The sequence below is a fragment of the Oncorhynchus masou genome, chromosome 10 (genome assembly GCF_036934945.1).
Source record: "Oncorhynchus masou masou isolate Uvic2021 chromosome 10, UVic_Omas_1.1, whole genome shotgun sequence".
NCBI classification, from domain to species: Eukaryota; Metazoa; Chordata; class Actinopteri; order Salmoniformes; family Salmonidae; genus Oncorhynchus; species Oncorhynchus masou.
Window position 1 is genome coordinate 17,523,545 of NC_088221.1, and position 18,866 is coordinate 17,542,410.

An 18,866-nucleotide genomic window follows, 5' to 3' on the forward strand; every position below is an offset into this window, starting at 1 on the left:
GGCGACTTTAACCTCCCCACGTCTACCTTTGACTCATTCCTCTCTGCCTCCTTCTTTCCACTCCTCTCCTCTTTTGACCTCACCCTCTCACCTTCCCCCTACTCACAAGGCAGGCAATACGCTCGACCTCATCTTTACTAGATGCTGTTCTTCCACTAACCTCATTGCAACTCCCCTCCAAGTCTCCGACCACTACCTTGTATCCTTTTCCCTCTCGCTCTCATCCAACACTTCCCACACTGCCCCTACTCGGATGGTATCGCGCTGTCCCAACCTTCGCTCTCTCTCCCCGCTACTCTCTCCTCTTCCATCCTATCATCTCTTCCCTCTGCTCATACCTTCTCCAACCTATCTCCTGATTCTGCCTCCTCAACCCTCCTCTCTTCCCTTTCTGCATCCTTTGACTCTCTATGTCCCCTATCCTCCAGGCCGGCTCGGTCCTCCCCTCCCGCTCCGTGGCTCGACGACTCATTGCGAGCTCACAGAACAGAGCTCCGGGCAGCCGAGCGGAAATGGAGGAAAACTCGCCTCCCTGCGGACCTGGCATCCTTTCACTCCCTCCTCTCTACATTTTCCTCCTCTGTCTCTGCTGCTAAAGCCACTTTCTACCACTCTAAATTCCAAGCATCTGCCTCTAACCCTAGGAAGCTCTTTGCCACCTTCTCCTCCCTCCTGAATCCTCCTCCCCCTCCCCCTCCTCCCTCTCTGCAGATGACTTCGTCAACCATTTTGAAAAGAAGGTCGACGACATCCGATCCTCGTTTGCTAAGTCAAACGACACCGCTGGTTCTGCTCACACTGCCCTACCCTGTGCTCTGACCTCTTTCTCCCTCTCTCTCCAGATGAAATCTCGCTTCTTGTGACGGCCGGCCGCCCAACAACCTGCCCGCTTGACCCTATCCCCTCCTCTCTTCTCCAGACCATTTCCGGAGACCTTCTCCCTTACCTCACCTCGCTCATCAACTCATCCCTGACCGCTGGCTACGTCCCTTCCGTCTTCAAGAGAGCGAGAGTTGCACCCCTTCTGAAAAAACCTACACTTGATCCCTCCGATGTCAACAACTACAGACCAGTATCCCTTCTTTCTTTTCTCTCCAAAACTCTTGAACGTGCCGTCCTTGGCCAGCTCTCCCGCTATCTCTCTCAGAATGACCTTCTTGATCCAAATCAGTCAGGTTTCAAGACTAGTCATTCAACTGAGACTGCTCTTCTCTGTATCACGGAGGCGCTCCGCACTGCTAAAGCTAACTCTCTCTCCTCTGCTCTCATCCTTCTAGACCTATCGGCTGCCTTCGATACTGTGAACCATCAGATCCTCCTCTCCACCCTCTCCGAGTTGGGCATCTCCGGTGCGGCCCACGCTTGGATTGCGTCCTACCTGACAGGTCGCTCCTACCAGGTGGCGTGGCTCTCACCACTGGTGTCCCCCAGGGCTCTGTTCTAGGCCCTCTCCTATTCTCGCTATACACCAAGTCACTTGGCTCTGTCATAACCTCACATGGTCTCTCCTATCATTGCTATGCAGACGACACACAATTAATCTTCTCCTTTCCCCCTTCTGATGACCAGGTGGCGAATCGCATCTCTGCATGTCTGGCAGACGTATCAGTGTGCATGACGGATCACCACCTCAAGCTGAACCTCGGCAAGACGGAGCTGCTCTTCCTCCCGGGGAAGGACTGCCCGTTCCATGATCTCGCCATCACGGTTGACAACTCCATTGTGTCCTCCTCCCAGAGCCCTAAGAACCTTGGCGTGATCCTGGACAACACCCTGTCGTTCTCAACCAACATCATGGTGGTGGCCCGTTCCTGTAGGTTCATGCTCTACAACATCCGCAGAGTACGACCCTGCCTCACACAGGAAGCGGCGCAGGTCCTAATCCAGGCACTTGTCATGTCCCGTCTGGATTACTGCAACTCGCTGTTGGCTGGGCTCCCTGCCTGTGCCATTAAACCCCTACAACTCATCCAGAACGCCGCAGCCCGTCTGGTGTTCAACCTTCCCAAGTTCTCTCACGTCACCCCGCTCCTCCGCTCTCTCCACTGGCTTCCAGTTGAAGCTCGCATCCGCTACAAGACCATGGTGCTTGCCTACGGAGCTGTGAGGGGAACGGCACCGCAGTACCTCCAGGCTCTGATCAGGCCCTACACCCAAACAAGGGCACTGCGTTCATCTACCTCTGGCCTGCTCGCCTCCCTACCACTGAGGAAGTACAGTTCCCGCTCAGCCCAGTCAAAACTGTTCGCTGCTCTGGCCCCCAATGGTGGAACAAACTCCCTCACGACGCCAGGACAGCGGAGTCAATCACCACCTTCCGGAGACACCTGAAACCCCACCTCTTCAAGGAATACCTAGGATAGGATAAGTAATCCTTCTCACCCCCCCTTAAATGATTTAGATGCACTATTGTAAAGTGGCTGTTCTACTGGATGTCAGAAGGTGAATTCACCAATTTGTAAGTCGCTCTGGATAAGAGCGTCTGCTAAATGACTTAAATGTAATGTAAATGTACATATGGGTCTTCCGGCACGGGTATCAAATCTGTAGCAATTCATTTTGCACTGCGATGCAGCATCTTAGACCGCTGTGCCAATCAGGAGGGCTGTTATAATACTGTACATGGTGTCCAGGTTAGGATAACCAAAACATTTCTTTATTAAAGACTATCAGAAAGAATGTTGGAACTTATTTATTTTGATCCAAAGCCATGAATGAGTGAGTCACTCAGCTTTATGTTAGGTGCTGGCTCTATGACTATGCCATCAACTTGATAATATATAATGATATTTTTGAGGTTATTTCATTTTCAAAAAAACTAAAATAAGTGATTGTAATCTGAATAAAGGCCAAAATAATATTTGTAAAGGCCAAAACATTTATTTCTGTTTTTAGAGTGAGAGAAACGCTCTAAGTCTTATGGGACTCCCAATCACAATCGGATGTGATACATAATAATAATGATAATACTTATTAGAATAATGACTATTATTATTTATAATTATTTATTAATGTTTTTAGATGGAAAGAATCCCAAAACCTAGTCATCTCATGGGTCTCCCAGTTGAGGCCGGCATGGGTATTGAACCAGCATTGGGATCCAAAAGCATAATCAGTGCTCTAACTCCCCCTTGTGCTGGTCTGGAGCAATGAAGTAGTGACGCAGGGTACCATACTAAACCATAAATTACCTCTAATCCCGCAGCATAATTGCAACAACTTTTAGTGGAGCAACCACTGTACCACCATTTTGGCTGACGAAACAGATTGTCCCAAAGTCCATTTTTTGCATGTTACTGTTCTGAGGTAGGTTCTCCATAGTCCCATCATACATTCCATTCCTCCACACTCTGCGACAAAGGGATTTTGTCTGCTGCTTAAGATTTACAATGCGTGTGAGGTGTCATTAAAAAAACACCTCCATACCTCTCGATCTCTCCCCCTCTGGTGGGTGTGAGAGATGTCCCTGTAGGATTGTGGTCCACGGTAACCTGACCCGAACAGGCCAGTCATGACAGTTGCCGTGTCATCCACTGGTTCAGTAACACCTTCTGTGGCAGCACTGTTTGCTTCTGTGGCAGCACCATTAGTGTTGTCAACTGTTGCTTCACCACTATTGATTGCTGTAGCTCCATCACCTTGAACAGCACTACAATTGCCCAAAGCCTGGCTTGTTGTGGAAGGCATCAGATTGCTGTGCTCCTCATCACCTCCTGCGGCACCCTCGCTGGATCCTGCAGCAACACTGTTTACTGTAGCTTTAACTCCACTGGTTCCACAACCTAGATCAACATGGCTCAGTGTGTTAGTCATAATGAGCAATACACTGCAGCCAACTAACTATTAAAAGTACATAGGGCAGATTGATTTTCACATACTTGACACTCCTCAAATGAGAGGCCAGGATATATAGTACATTCATCCAGTCCTGGGCAGAAAATAGTTGTATTGTACCACTCCTATTTCTATTCAGACCGTTTGCGCTGTTCTGTGAAGGGAGTAGTACACAGCATTGTACGAGAATAGCCTTCATGGAATAGTCTTAATTTCTCAGAACAAGAATGGACTGACGAGTTTCAGAAGAAAGTTATTTGTTTCTGGCCATTTTGAGCCTGTAATCGAACACACAAATGCTGAACCTTTAGATACTCAACTAGTCTAAAGAAGGCCAACTGTGCTAATATATTTGCAAAAGGGATTTCTAATGATGAATTAGCCTTTTAAAATTAAACTTGGATTAGCTAACACAACGTGCCATTGGAACACAGGAGTGATGGTTGATGATAATGGGCCTCTGCATGCTTATGTAGATATTCCATTAAGAACCTGCTGTTTCCATTTACAAAAGTCATTTACAACAATAACAATGTCTACACTGTATTTCTGATCAATTTGAGGTTATTTCAAAAACAAGGACATTTCTAAGTGACCCCAAACTTTTGAATGGTAGTGTATGTTATTTATTATATACAGTGCCTTGCGAAAGTATTCGGCCCCCTTGAACTTTGCGACCTTTTGCCACATTTCAGGCTTCAAACATAAAGATATAAAACTGTATTTTTTTGTGAAGAATCAACAACAAGTGGGACACAATCATGAAATGGAATGACATTTATTGGATATTTCAAACTTTTTTAACAAATCAAAACCTGAAAAATTGGGCGTGCAAAATTATTCAGCCCCCTTAAGTTAATACTTTGTAGCGCCACCTTTTGCTGCGATTAGAGCTGTAAGTCACTTGGGGTATGTCTCTATCAGTTTTGCACATCGAGAGACTGAAATTTTTTCCCATTCCTCCTTGCAAAACAGCTCGAGCTCAGTGAGGTTGGATGGAGAGCATTTGTGAACAGCAGTTTTCAGTTCTTTCCACAGATTCTCGATTGGATTCAGGTCTGGACTTTGACTTGGCCATTCTAACACCTGGATATGTTTATTTTTGAATCATTCCATTGTAGATTTTGCTTTATGTTTTGGATCATTGTCTTGTTGGAAGACAAATCGCCGTCCCAGTCTCAGGTCTTTTGCAGACTCCATCAGGTTTTCTTCCAGAATGGTCCTGTATTTGGCTCCATCCATCTTCCCATCAATTTTAACCATCTTCCGGGTCCCTGCTGAAGAAAAACAGGCCCAAACCATGATGCTGCCACCACCATGTTTGACAGTGGGTATGGTGTGTTCAGGGTGACGAGCTGTGTGTCTTTTATGCCAAACATAACGTTTTGCATTGTTGCCAAAAAGTTGAATTTTGGTTTCATCTCACCAGAGCACCTTCTTCCACATGTTTAGTGTCTCCCAGGTGGCTTGTGGCAAACTTTAAATGACACTTTTTATGGATATCTTTAAGAAATGGCTTTCTTCTTGCCACTCTTCCATAAAGGCCAGATTTGTGCAATATACGACTGATTGTTGTCCTATGGACAGAGTCTCCCACCTCAGCTGTAGATCTCTGCAGTTCATCCAGAGTGATCATGGGCCTCTTGGCTGCATCTCTGATCAGTCTTCTCCTTGTATGAGCTGAAAGTTTAGAGGGACGGCCAGGTCTTGGTAGATTTGCAGTGGTCTGATACTCCTTCCATTTCAATATTATCGCTTGCACAGTGCTCCTTGGGATGTTTAAAGCTTGGGAAATCTTTTTGTATCCAAATCCGGCTTTAAACTTCTTCACAACAGTATCTCGGACCTGCCTGGTGTGTTCCTTGTTCTTCATGATGCTCTCTGCACTTTTAACGGACCTCAGAGACTATCACAGTGCAGGTGCATTTATACAGAGACTTGATTACACACAGGTGGATTGTATTTATCATCATTAGTCATTTAGGTCAACATTGGATCATTCAGAGATCCTCACTGAACGTCTGGAGAGAGTTTGCTGCACTGAAAGTAAAGGGGCTGAATAATTTTGCACGCCCAATTTTTCAGTTTGATTTGTTAAAAAAGTTTGAAATTTCCAATAAATGTCGTTCCACTTAATGATTGTGTCCCACTTGTTGTTGATTCTTCACAAAAAATACAGTTTTATATCTTTATGTTTGAAGCCTGAAATGTGGCAAAAGGTCGCAAAGTTCAAGGGGACCGAATACATTCTCAAGGCACTGTATATATTAATCAATCAATCAATTTAGTGTACATGCTGTCACGAACCGGCCCAAAGCCCGTAACAAAGGGAGACAACGTGGAGATATATATTTATTAACCAAAGCAACTAAGGAAAATATACAATGGTGTGTGTAATCAGTAATCAGTAGTGTAAGTGAGTGTTTTGCAGGCATGAATGTGATAATGCAAGGTGTTGAAAGGTGCCAATGCAAACAAACAAAAGGCCACCAAGAACCACAACACAATCTACAAAGGTGTCTGCATGGAGAGAGTCTCCTCCATGAATGTGGAAGAGGTCTATTTATCCTGGGACACACCTGGCCCAGGTGTTTCCCATGTAGCTGACGACCCTCCCCAACTCCGCCAACCGGCATCCTAATAAGGAAACAAGAACAAAGACAGAATATGGCAGACAGAGTGGGAGGGTCGTCACATTCCCCCCCATAAAACCGGGGACCAACATGGACCCAGGAACATACCAGCCTCTGCGTCCCAAATTGACACAGCCTCTGCGTCCCAAATTGACACAGCCTCTGCGTCCCAAATTGATGAGTGGTTATGTGTTCACACCTCCACCTGCACCAACCAACCTCCTCCCCAGACCTCAGCAACCTTTGCGCATAGGAAGCAATATTTAAGAGGAGAGAAAACAAGACCAGGAGGGAACAGACAGGAAAGATAGATGACAACCCCAACCAATGGTCAGTCACGTAAACATTCAGTAACATGGCACAAAAGACCACAACAGCTACAAACTCCAACGAAAAGAACATCAGGGTCCTTAATTTTTACAACTCCCAACGATTCATAGTCACTCCCAACGATTCATAGTCACTCCCAACGATTCATAGTCACTCCCAACGATTCATAGTCACTCCCAACGATTCATAGTCACTCCCAACGATTAAGAATTTCACTAATTTCAATCATTTAACCTTGTAGTGTTCAGCCATCTGCAACAGCTGTTCTTTAGTACATAATTCTAACAGGTCCTCTGATGGAAAGCGAATGAACTTGTGTACATGAGACACCATAGTCATAAGTAAAGTAAATAATCTTGCTCAACCCCTCTGCTGAGCACATCAGACCACAACCAGAGAAATGACAATCACCCTGAGCACCACAGAAGAGAGATGAGATATGGAGCTTCCCCAAACCTACAAAAACTCAACCCTAGTCTTCGTGCAGATTTGCGGTGGGAATTTACGCACTGTAGCCCGCTGGCAAGGAAAAACTCCCCAGCATGCTGGCAAATTCCACCAAGCCACGGATGTGCCCCCGAGACAACTGCTCAGTCCACAGACACCACACAAAAATAACAAACATTTAACCATGCCAAACATGTCCAAAAATGAAACACGTCGCAAAGCCTATCAGGGGTAAAAAGCTATAGCTCCAGGTAGCAAGTTCCACTACCCTACACAAATCTTCTACCGAGGTACACAGCCGATTTACTCACCTCAGACTGACTTCCCAACAGAAAGCAGAACAAGAGTTCAGGCTAGGCAGGGCCTGGAAACTAACCATTATCTCTCTCCAACGCAGCACACAAACCAAGCAACCAATACTGGGCCTATCAAACTCAAACAGAATATGCAAACCAAACACGTACCTCCACGGTCTCCCAAACCAATAGTTCAAAGATCCCGGACGAGCCCCCACTTGTCACGAACCGGCTCAAAGCCCGTAACAAAGGGAGACAACGTGGAGATATATATTTATTAACCAAAGCAACTAAGGAAAATATACAATGGTGTGTGTAATCAGTAATCAGTAGTGTAAGTGAGTGTTTTGCAGGCATGAATGTGATAATGCAAGGTGTTGAAAGGTGCCAATGCAAACAAACAAAAGGCCACCAAGAACCACAACACAATCTACAAAGGTGTCTGCATGGAGAGTCTCCTCCATGAATGTGGAAGAGGTCTATTTATCCTGGGACACACCTGGCCCAGGTGTTTCCCATGTAGCTGACGACCCTCCCCAACTCCGCCCACCGGCATCCTAATAAGGAAACAAGAACAAAGACAGAATATGGCAGACAGAGTGGGAGGGTCGTCACAATGCACAAACAGATTTTGAAACCTTTTGTCACGTCTAATCAAGGTGGGTGGAATCAGGCGCAGAGAGCAGATAGCGATATAAAGTTTTATTCTCCGGTGAACAAAATAAACACGGTCAACCCAAAATACACACAGGGTGAACTTATCCAACACAGGATAACAGACTAACCGGATAATAAGAAACACAAAACACCGACAGACAAAATGAATGACAAAATAAACAATCCTGCACAAAACAAGGGCGGGACAACCTACATTAAATACAGACACTAATTAACTAAACAACACACAGGTGAAACCAATTAGACAAAACCAACAGATACACGAAAAAGGGATCGGTAGTGGCTAATAGGACGGTGACGACGACCGCCGAGCACCGCCCGAACGGGCAGGAGAGCCAACTTCGGCGGAAGTCGTGACACCTTTTTTGAAAAATCAACCTACAATAGTGCATGCTGGGAAATACGATAATGATAGACGTGGTTTTGGTTCAAATGTGTCTGAGTTTCAGGCCCCTGTATTACCGTCAAACTAGGCGCTCAAAATAAGGCCTCATGAAATACATATGGTATTGTGTTAAATGTCATGAACAGTCAAAATCATGTTTTTCATGAAATGGTATGATATTTGAAGTAAACCAGAAGTATGTTGGCCAAAGTATGAAAAATGGCAGTTGCTTCTACATTGATGAAGTTTGATCATAAAGCTACTGGTCCCCTCCCCCATATCAAACACTTGGATTCATTATTAACGGGACAAGGTGACATCACCTTAACTCTCATTTTAATACACCAATGGTATTCTCTTACCTAATTTAAAATAAGTACCACCTTCTAACCAACATGGGAGAAGATGTGTTTGCAGAGGGGCATGGTTTATATAGCTAGGTAACTACTCTACTTGTGACAAATTTTGACTGTAGGGTGACAGCAAATATAATTAAAGGTTTAGCCTATTCATCTACGGTAAAGATACTTATTATAGACACGATGATAGTCGCGTTTAAATTAGGTTTTGAGCCAGAAATGCATGTTAAAGTTAATTTTTCCCCTAGTCATTTTTCAGTCAATAGTATATAATATAATATTTGGCACACCTGTTGAGAACTCAATTCCCTGAATGGTCAATCGTCTTTCCAAATCATGTCCAATCAATTGAATTTAACACAATCAAGTTGTAGAAACATCTCAAGGATGATCAATGGAAACAGGATGCACCTGAGCTCAATTTCGAGTCTCATAGCAAAGGGTCTGAATTCTTATGTAAATAAGGTATTTCAGTTTTTTATTTTGTATAAATTAGCAAACATTTCTAAAAACCTGTTTTAGTTTTGTCATTATGGGGTATTGTGTGTAGGTTGCTGAGAATTGCTGAGGATAAAATGTGGAAAAAGTCAAGGGGTCTGAATACTTTCCGAAGGCACTGTATATCAACAACATAAAATCTAGCATTAATGCAATTTCAATGTTTGATTTGCTTTGTGTATCACCAAATTTGCTTGAGAGGATTTTACTGCGTCCAAGTTGCTTGACATAAGCATTTCATGAATATAATGTGTAAGCTCCACACCCACAGCCTCAGTCTTTTCAAACTTCTTAGTTGTTAGCCATGAAAGAACCAATACTTTTCAGAATGACTGTTCAGGACCTTTAACACTGTTCTGGTGTACAGCAAATTCTCCACTGTGATTTAAAAAAAGAATTAACACTGGGAGTGTTAAATCAACACAATGTGATGAGTCTGTGGATCCATATAGACACTGGAACAGTATTAAATCAACACACTGTTTCGTGTAATGCCTTATTCAAAATTTCCCGGAGTGCCTTGCCTTTTGAGTACCACCCATGACAGCATTTGTTAGTGACATAGACATGCTTGTTGCATTCATCCATTGCATATTACTGTAACTCAACTATTGTGTTCTTGCATATTGTTATTTATCTTATGGAGATAATTCCTTTAATGGGGTAATCGCTTAGTCTTATTACGAGTCCCATGAGAAGGAAATATAAAATACAACCACACCGCACCACTACAGTGGCATGTGTTTGTACCCCTTTAGAAACAAATGCAATACTTTTTTTTCTGAGTGTAATACAACATTAAACTCATGGTTTACAGGCCTCATCAGGCCTGCAAGTCACATTATGTTGGCTTGCAAGGTGATGTGTGATTCCTATTGGAATCTAGCCAGTGTGGGGGCATCCAACAAAAGAATTTCTGATACCCTGCAACCTGTATTCAAAACTACCTAAACCATCTAAACTGGAACAAACATTTGCAATAAGTCCAAGTAAGATATTGGATTCATTTCGAAAATTTTGTAATTGATATTTAAGTAGCATAAGATTGTTTGATGAATTAATGTACAATACCGGCGCATACATATATTGAAACAATTCTAAAAATGTACCTGCAATAGAGCATGCTGGGAAATATGACATTGATGTGCAGTTTTTGATTCAAAGTGATGTGTATCAGTTTCAGTCCCCTGCATTGGGGTGTCACTAGGCCCTCAAAATAAGGCCTTGTGTAATACGTATGATATTGTGTTAAAAAATGCATAAAAAAAATACATATTTGCTTAGGATTAGTGAAGTCCATAAGACTGAAAATGGCTGAATGCAGCAACCATGTTTTACAAACAAATAGGTCATGGGTGGTAACTCTACAATTAACTCTAAAGGCACAGCTTTACACTAAGCAGTGTGTTAATTTAACAAAACCGGCATCTAAATGTACAAATGACCGCAACTAACCTGAAACCCCGCACATTGACTCAGTACCGGCACCCACTGTTTACAGCCTAATTATCTGTATTTTACTGTGTTACTTTTTTTTTGAGTTTATTTAGTAAATATTTCCTTAACTTCATTGTTGGTTATGGGCTAGTAAATAAACATTTCACGGGAAGGTCTACTACACGTGTTGTATTCGGCGCATGTGACAAATTGTTACAGGAATTAAATTCCTCTATGTTTTAATACCCAATTAGAATTAAACACTCTGTCAATTCCTAAGAAATTGTAAGACTCTTATTTGCATAAAATTAACAGAGACCCGTTTCAAAATCAATCAGCAGCGTTTATTCTCGAGAGTACTGAACATGATACATTTACCACAGGTTATAAACTGAAAATGACGTCATTAGTTTTCGTACTACCCCGTCTCATCGCCGCTCCAGTACAATGGCTTATAGTTCTCAAGCCTTCCCACATTGTCTCTCCCTACTGAGATAATTTACGACCCGAGCCAAGGTCTGCCTGTGTAGATAAGCATTCTAGCCAGTCTGGCTATAAGTTCATTCATTTCTACCAAGGAACAGACAGTCAGTGTTCTAATTCTTGATTATATTTACGCACATTATATTCAGTACTAGGGTTAAAAGAAAATTCATACATCTATACAATAACATAATAGTATTCTGATTAGTCAGTCCTGATTGAAATGTATACATAATTAGTCATTATTGATAAAAAAAATTACTTAACACAAATAATACAATTATTTGATATGGGTCCAGACTCAACACTTTCAGTGTTGATTTAACATTCTGTGTTAATTTTGTTTGTTTTCTTACACTGGAGAATTAGCTGTGTAAATATCCAACTTGCAATGTTTGCAATTGGCTTCAAATTACTCTGCAGTATTAATTGCAGCTTTCAACCTTTTCAGTGGCATGTTGAAAGAGTCATAAAGTAGTTGAGGGTCACAACTTATTTATACTTTTTTTAATCAAATATCATTTGTTAAATGTTTTGCCTTTATGTACACCTGGAGCAATGGATATTTAGGAGAATGGACATTAACAGAATGTTCAGATATAAATGTATTGTGTAGATCAAATGCAGTATGACTGTCAGATAGATTGGAATAGTATAGGAGATTGTGTGTGCGCTCTATTGATTATATTTCTATCTTCAACATGCAGATGCAGCCCTGCCATTAGTTGAAGGCAGCTAATCCTATAGTTTCCCAAAAAATGTTGGAATCTTTATTCAAGTAGTTGTAGTCACTTTCAAAGGAACTATTTGTGCCAAAGGAAAAATAGTTATTTACCACAAAGCATAGTTATGTCTATAGTTATCCCAGGTTTGCAGTTATCATGTGATTGGGAGTTGGTAGCACTTCATTGAATGTAAATCGATGTAATATCCTTAGATTTGTCACTAACAGAGTATTTACAGATGGGGTGTCTTTATACAGTAGTGGATCTATTTTCATTATGGTAATAAAAATCCTGAAATTGCAACGTACATTGTTTGTAAACAAAAATGATTCCCCCGACGCAAATCAGCATCAATAGTGTGATGCCTAGTGTAATGCCTACAATAGCACTGAGAGAAAGACCTTCACCTGTGGGGAAAAGACAAGACCAGTTTAAGTTTTCAGTTAATAAAGATTAGGTAATGGGAGGGGGTGAAACACACTGTATTATGTTCTTGCAAGGTGTGTGTGAATTCTCTTACTTGTGCGGATGATGGTTGTGTTGCTCACAGTCTCTCTCAGAACGGGGTTGAACACCTGGCAGGTCACAGAATGATTATCTGTGTAATTCTCTGTGAAATTCACTTGGCTCCAGACAGTGTACAGTCCACTTTCAGGATCACGTGTAAAGATGGTCTGTACTTCCCTGAGTTCCAGAGTGCCGTTCCGAGGCTGTGAGAGGTCCTGAATAGTCCATGTGACTTTTGGCTTGGGGTAGCCTCCCTGGGTCAAACACATTGCATTCATCACTTTGTACTTCACAGTCAATTTGGGTGTCGGAAACCGTGCTGAAAGTATACAAGGCAAAGACAAGAAGTGAGAGAAAGGTTCCACAAAGTGCCATGTATAAATGCTATAATAATGTCCTTTATGATTCCCCCACAAGAGCTATGAATAACACAGCCGTACCTGCGACAAGCAGAGTAGTCTGACACACTTTGGTGAAATGGATAGGTTGATCATTTCTGTCGGGCAGCAACGCGAAAGCCCAGTAGGTTTTCTGGTTGTCTTGAGGTGTTACTTGCCTGAGTTCGATAGAGATATTTCCAGAACTCATCTCAACCTGAAAGGCGTGTGTCCTGTTTGTGTAAAGTGTATTCTGATATTCTTGCTCAACTCTTGCGTTGAAAGAGTACAACACAACGTCTGAATGATCTTGCCAATGGAACCGGAGTCTTGCTGGGTTGATGGATAAATTCAGGTCACAGGGTAACAGAACAGATTCTCCTATAATGCCAGTGACTAGATGTTCAGATGCAACTTGTCCTGAAACATTCAAGACAAATATGCCAAAGTTACACCAAACTAAGCTCAGAATTCAACACCCAGATCATAAACGTCCACCACATAATAACTGATTGACTGTGTTTGAATATGGGAGAATCTATGCAATGTCTCAATTGGCTTGAGATGTGAAACAGTGAAGAATTGTCACCGTGCCTTACTGTCATCAATAGTGCTCAAGCACAGGCCCATATCAGTTTCCTGCTCCTCCATGCCTATCTCCCGACTCCTTGAGAGAATTGTAGGAGCTTATGCTAGATCTGACACAGTCCTTCAAACCAGGACAGAGGGGCCCAAACACTAAAACTCACACTGCTATTGTGACAACAGGCTCCACTGGAGGAATGGCATGGCGTGCTCATGTCCTGACTCAAAGGAAATTACAGAAGTTGTATGGATGTGGTAGAGCTTAAGCACAGTGCAAACATGCAGAGAGAAAAGTCCCCTAAACAACACGTTCCTGGAAATGTAAGAAACGTTTTCTCTTCCAAAAGCCGTACAATAACATTTGAGACTGGGTTGTTCGTTTATCGGTCTACTTTTGTAATGAATTCCAGCACTTGCTTACGAAGATGATGGGGAGATGTATGACATCACCCGTTTCATGACTACTCTGATGAGTTATTTATCTTTGTCATAAACCGTCAGCTCGGTAGCAACGTGTCACAATGTGGTTTACAGTAAACTGACCTAGACTCTCAAAAGGGAAGGAATTATCATTTTCAGCCCAGAGCTTCTCTTTAGACAAGCCAAAACCTTTTCTGTAAAGCATTGAATAAAATAAAATAAATGCGCATTGAGATAAAGGTGACTTACCAAACAGCAAAAACATGAATACCAGAGTAGATTTTCCACGCTGCAAATAATTAGAGAAGAAATTAATGGGGGGGTTTAATTTTGTATGCCATCTGCTTTATTTGTGAAATACACATCTTCCTTTCACGACATACACTGAGTATACAAAACATTAACGTCACCTGCTCTTTCCATAACATAGACTGACCACGTGAATACAGGTGAAAGCTATGATCCCTTATTGATGTCACTTGTTAAATCCACTTCAATCAGGAATTAAGACAATCGAGACACTGATTGTGTATGTGCCATTCAGAGGGTGAATTGGCAAGACAAAATATTTAAGTGCCTTTTGAACGAGACATGGTAGTCGGCTCACCGGTTTGTGTCAAGAACTGCAATGCTGCTGGGTTTTTCAAGCTCAACAGTTTCCTGTGTGAATTGAGCATGGTCCACAACCCAAACGACATCCAGCCAACTTGACACAACTGTGGGAAGCATTGGAGTCAACATGGGCCAGCATCGCTGTGGAACGCTTTTGGCCCCTTTTAGAGTTCCCAGGGCAAAAATTTGGGGTTCAACTCTATATTAGGAAGGTGTTCCTAATGCTTGGTATACTCAGTGTACGTTCCCTCCCTTACTCCCCTCTTAGCGGCATTGGGTTTAGCGCTTACTAACATTATGATGCAAACAACTTTTGAAAGGTCTATCATTTTCTTCAAACACAAAGTTAGCATAAGCCCTAGTTGCCTTCAATAGCCTTATAGGTTATTGTTGTTGCTAGCATAACTTTCTTTGTTATCATGTTAATATTGTTTCATTCTTTGCATGTGATGCGCAGTAAACCGGAGGAGAAGTTGTGTGTCAATTGATCCCTGTAAGGGGTGGGTCGCAAACTGGTGAATGACACAAAAATCAAAGATTCAATCATTCATATAGGCCAGCCCAATTAAGACTTATTATAACAATGTGATGTTGCATCCCATATGGAGAACTTGAAATAACATAATGTAAGGTAATTAAAGAATCAAAAGAAAAATGTGGTTATATGTATTTAGGCATATGATGTGAAAAAGGCCTTGTGAAATCATCGTCAAAAGCGCAAGAGATACTGTTGCATGTTGTTCTCGATTATTTATGGAGTGATCATATAGAAATATCCAAACATTATTTGAACAACTTCAAAGCAATTGCATGTGGCACTGGTAACTCTTTCCTACTCTGAGACAACTTCTAGGGGCTGTATCCACAAATTAACTTTGAATTGTGCAGGAGTTGTTTATTTTGTCCGTGTATATGAATGAAGACAGCACTTTCTCATCGTAGCCGTATCTCCTCATAGGGAAATAAGTTGTATGTATAGTATGTAGCTTCATGAGAAACAAATGATAATGTACAGAATGCAACCAGCTTATTAAGCCATTAATTAGGGGTTAACCCAAATCTTACCAGACTGAAGACCGACTCAGAGATTATCCTTCTCCTTTCTATGACAAGCATGTTGGCGTTCATACCCTTTCACATCTAGATTGTCACCAAGAATAGCTGATATACCTTCATCCTAACAGCTCCACCCTCTCACATGACCGCAATGTCGCTGACTAATTTAAGTCGGCCTATTCCTGGATATAGTAACTGATTACATAATATACAGTAGAGATCACAGTTAAAATAATAAAGGTGCTAAAATAATAAACACATCTTCACGTTCTTGTTCTTTCTTTCTCTTTCTGTCTCCCTCTTGCACACACACACACACACACACACACACACACTCACACACTTCCTGTTAGCAAGAACATACGTGTGGTATGTGATTTTCCTCACTTGTTGCTTCATTCATTAGCGTCAAGTGTTTTTTTACCAAATATGACACAACACATGGAAAGAGCAATACGTTTCGGTAAACATTGAACGGTCATCATGCTCCCCATTGCTTCAGTTTTAAGACACTGAGTATATTACCACTGTAAATAGCTTTCATTTCAGTACTTGACTGACAGCTTTTCTGTACAATGACATCTGCCAACTCTTGCTGTGGTTGTGCGATTCATAGACTACTAACAGTTAACCCCTTATTATTTGATTTTTACATTATTCATGAATCAAACACTTATATACCTAGCCAGTTAAGGCGCTGGCTATAAGACCTACAATTTACAGGTGTGCTATCTTAATTTGGTCACGCTGTTTTTGTGCCGAATGTTCCTGGTCAGTAGGAAATGCAAATTCTATTGTAATTCAAGGTCAAACTTGAACAAATGTATCAACCCATACAAAAATGTTCATTAATTAGGCCCATACTCCACATTTCCTGTTGCTATAGGATTATTTTTCCTGCTGTGAGAAACTGGTCAAATTAAGATAGACCATGTTGTGTATACTGGTGACCTCAAAGCAATTATTATTATTCAGTACATAAATCAGTGACACTCCATTTAACCTTTATATAACTAGGCAAGTCAGTTAAGAAACGAAAATCTTATTTCCAATGACGGCCTACTTGCAAAGCCAAACCCTCCCCTAACCCGGACAACGCTGGGCCAATTGTGCGCCGCCCTACGGTACTCCCGATCATGATACAGCCCGGTATCAAACCCAGGGTCTGTAGTGACGCCTCGAGCACTGCGATGCAGTGCCTTAGACCGCTGCACTACTCTGGAGTATAATAGATTATGTTACGTTAGGTTACATTATGAATGGAATAGCGGTCAAACAATATCATAGGATTTATAAGATGTATATTATCATACAGCTTATCCGGATCATATAATAGCATATTAATTAAATGACTTACCTTATCACACGTCTTGGATGATGTATAGTATTACACGTCTTTCTCTGAGACCAGGTTTCTTGTTGCACCTAAATTATGTGGTGGAGTTACATTGGCAGTTAGAGGAACTAATGACAAAGGTTAGGAGAATTTACGTAGCAGGTAGGGTGAAATGGGCTAAATTTAGCATAAGGGTTAGGGGAAGGGTTAGCTAAAATGCTAATGTTGTCTCCAACGCGACTCCAACAAAATCTGTCAAATGTTTGCACATGAGTTAAATAGTAAAGTGTGGTTTGCTTTGACATGTTGCTGTTTCAGTGGTGTGTACAGTATTGATACACACTCAAAAACAACTGGTTCTATATAGTGCCAAATAAGGGTTATTTGGCTTGTAACCGTAGCAGAACCCTCTTTGGTGCTCTAAAGAACCTTTTTATATAAAAAGTTATATATGAAGTTCTAAATTGGACCTGTATAGTGCTATAAATAGCACTTTCCTAAGGTTCTATAACAAACCATTAAAAAAGGTTTTATATAGCAGCAGAAAAGGTTCTGCTATGTTTACAATAATTTGGGGGGGCTATATAGAACCCTTTTTAGGGTTCTTCATAGAACCTACATGGTCTCTTGACAACAAGGTCAATGAAATTTGAGCAAATGTTGCCTTCCAGAGAGACATCAAACATGGCCCACTCGGGATATGCTATCAGAGTTGGTACAGCCGTCCGGTTTCTTCGTGCATTGTGCAAACAAATCTTGCCTCTCTGGCAAGAAGGGGGTGTATGCTTTATGATTAATGACTCATGGTGTAATCATAACAACATACAGGAACTCAAATCCTTTTGTCCACCTGACCTAGATTTCCTTACAATCAAATGCTGACCGCATTATCAACCAAGAGAATTCTCTTCGATTATAATCACAGCCGTGTACAACTTCATGGGACTCTATGTAAACTGGAAAACATATATCCTGAGGCTGCATTTATTGTAGCTGGGGATTTGAACAAAGCTAATCTGAAAGAAAAAGGAAACCGCACACTGCTCTTGATAGTATCACTGATCTTTAATAAGTTTACGTATTGTCCTCACGGCCTTCATCAGAGCTTTGACGAGCAGTGTGCGGTTTCCTTTTTCCTTCATCTTGTTCAACTGTTGCCATGCACCTGCAAAAAAGATTGCTCAGATGTGCGAGTGCCTTTTGAATTTTGAACAAAGCTATTCTGGAAACAAGGTTCCCTACATTTTATCAGCATATCGAATGTGCCACTCGAGCTGGCAGAATTCTGGATCATTGTTACTCTAACTTCCGAGACGCATACAAAGCCCTCCCCCGCCCTCCTTTCGGCAAATCTGACCACGACTCCATTTTGTTGCTCCCAGCCTATAGACAGAAACTAAAACAGGAAACACCCGTGCTCGGGTCTGTTCAACGCTGGTCTGACCAATCGGATTCCACGCTTCAAGAGTGCTTCCATCATGTGGACTGTGAAATGTTCCGGATAGCCTCAGACAACAACATTGATGTATACGCTGACTCGTTGAGCAAGTTTATTAGCAAGTTCTTCGGTGATGTTGTACCCACGGTGACTATTAAAACCTTCCCTAAACAAAAACTGTGGGTTGATGGCAGCATTCACGCTAAACTGAAAGCCCGAACCACTGCTATTAATCATGGTATAGCGACTGGAAACATGAACGATATTCCCTCCGCAAGGCTATCAAACCAGCTAAGCGTCAGTATAGAGACAAAGTAGAGTCGCAATTCAACAGCTCAAACACAAGACGCATGTGGCAGGGTCTACAGTCAATCACGGATTACAAAAAGGAAACCAGCCCCGTTGCGGACACCGTCTTGCTTCCAGACAA

The 18,866-nt window shown here is 42.0% G+C and overlaps 1 protein-coding gene across 1 annotated transcript; it reads right to left on the reverse strand.

Annotated features, from left to right (window-relative positions):
• Positions 1-8,227: 8,227 nt before the first annotated feature.
• LOC135547249 (T-lymphocyte activation antigen CD80-like) lies at positions 8,228-15,960 on the reverse strand. The gene is made up of 5 exons (XM_064976049.1): positions 15,672-15,960; positions 14,244-14,283; positions 13,053-13,409; positions 12,626-12,931; positions 8,228-12,512 (listed from the first exon to the last, which is right to left on the reverse strand). The coding sequence occupies exons 1-5, from the start codon at positions 15,732-15,734 to the stop codon at positions 12,355-12,357; spliced, it is 924 nt and encodes a 307-aa protein (XP_064832121.1). The 5' UTR covers positions 15,735-15,960; the 3' UTR covers positions 8,228-12,354.
• Between the last annotated feature and the right edge of the window lie 2,906 nt (positions 15,961-18,866).

Bases quoted from the DNA above. Each gene is read 5' to 3' on its own strand.
- LOC135547249 (XM_064976049.1), bottom strand. From the start codon at position 15,734: ATGAACGCCAACATGCTTGTCATAGAAAGGAGAAGGATAATCTCTGAG. The intron at 14,284-15,671 runs GTAAGATTTGGG...AATTATTTGCAG, and splicing joins CTGAGTCGGTCTTCAGTCTG to CGTGGAAAATCTACTCTGGT. The intron at 12,513-12,625 runs GTAAGAGAATTC...TTTTCCCCACAG, and splicing joins CACAACCATCATCCGCACAA to GTGAAGGTCTTTCTCTCAGT.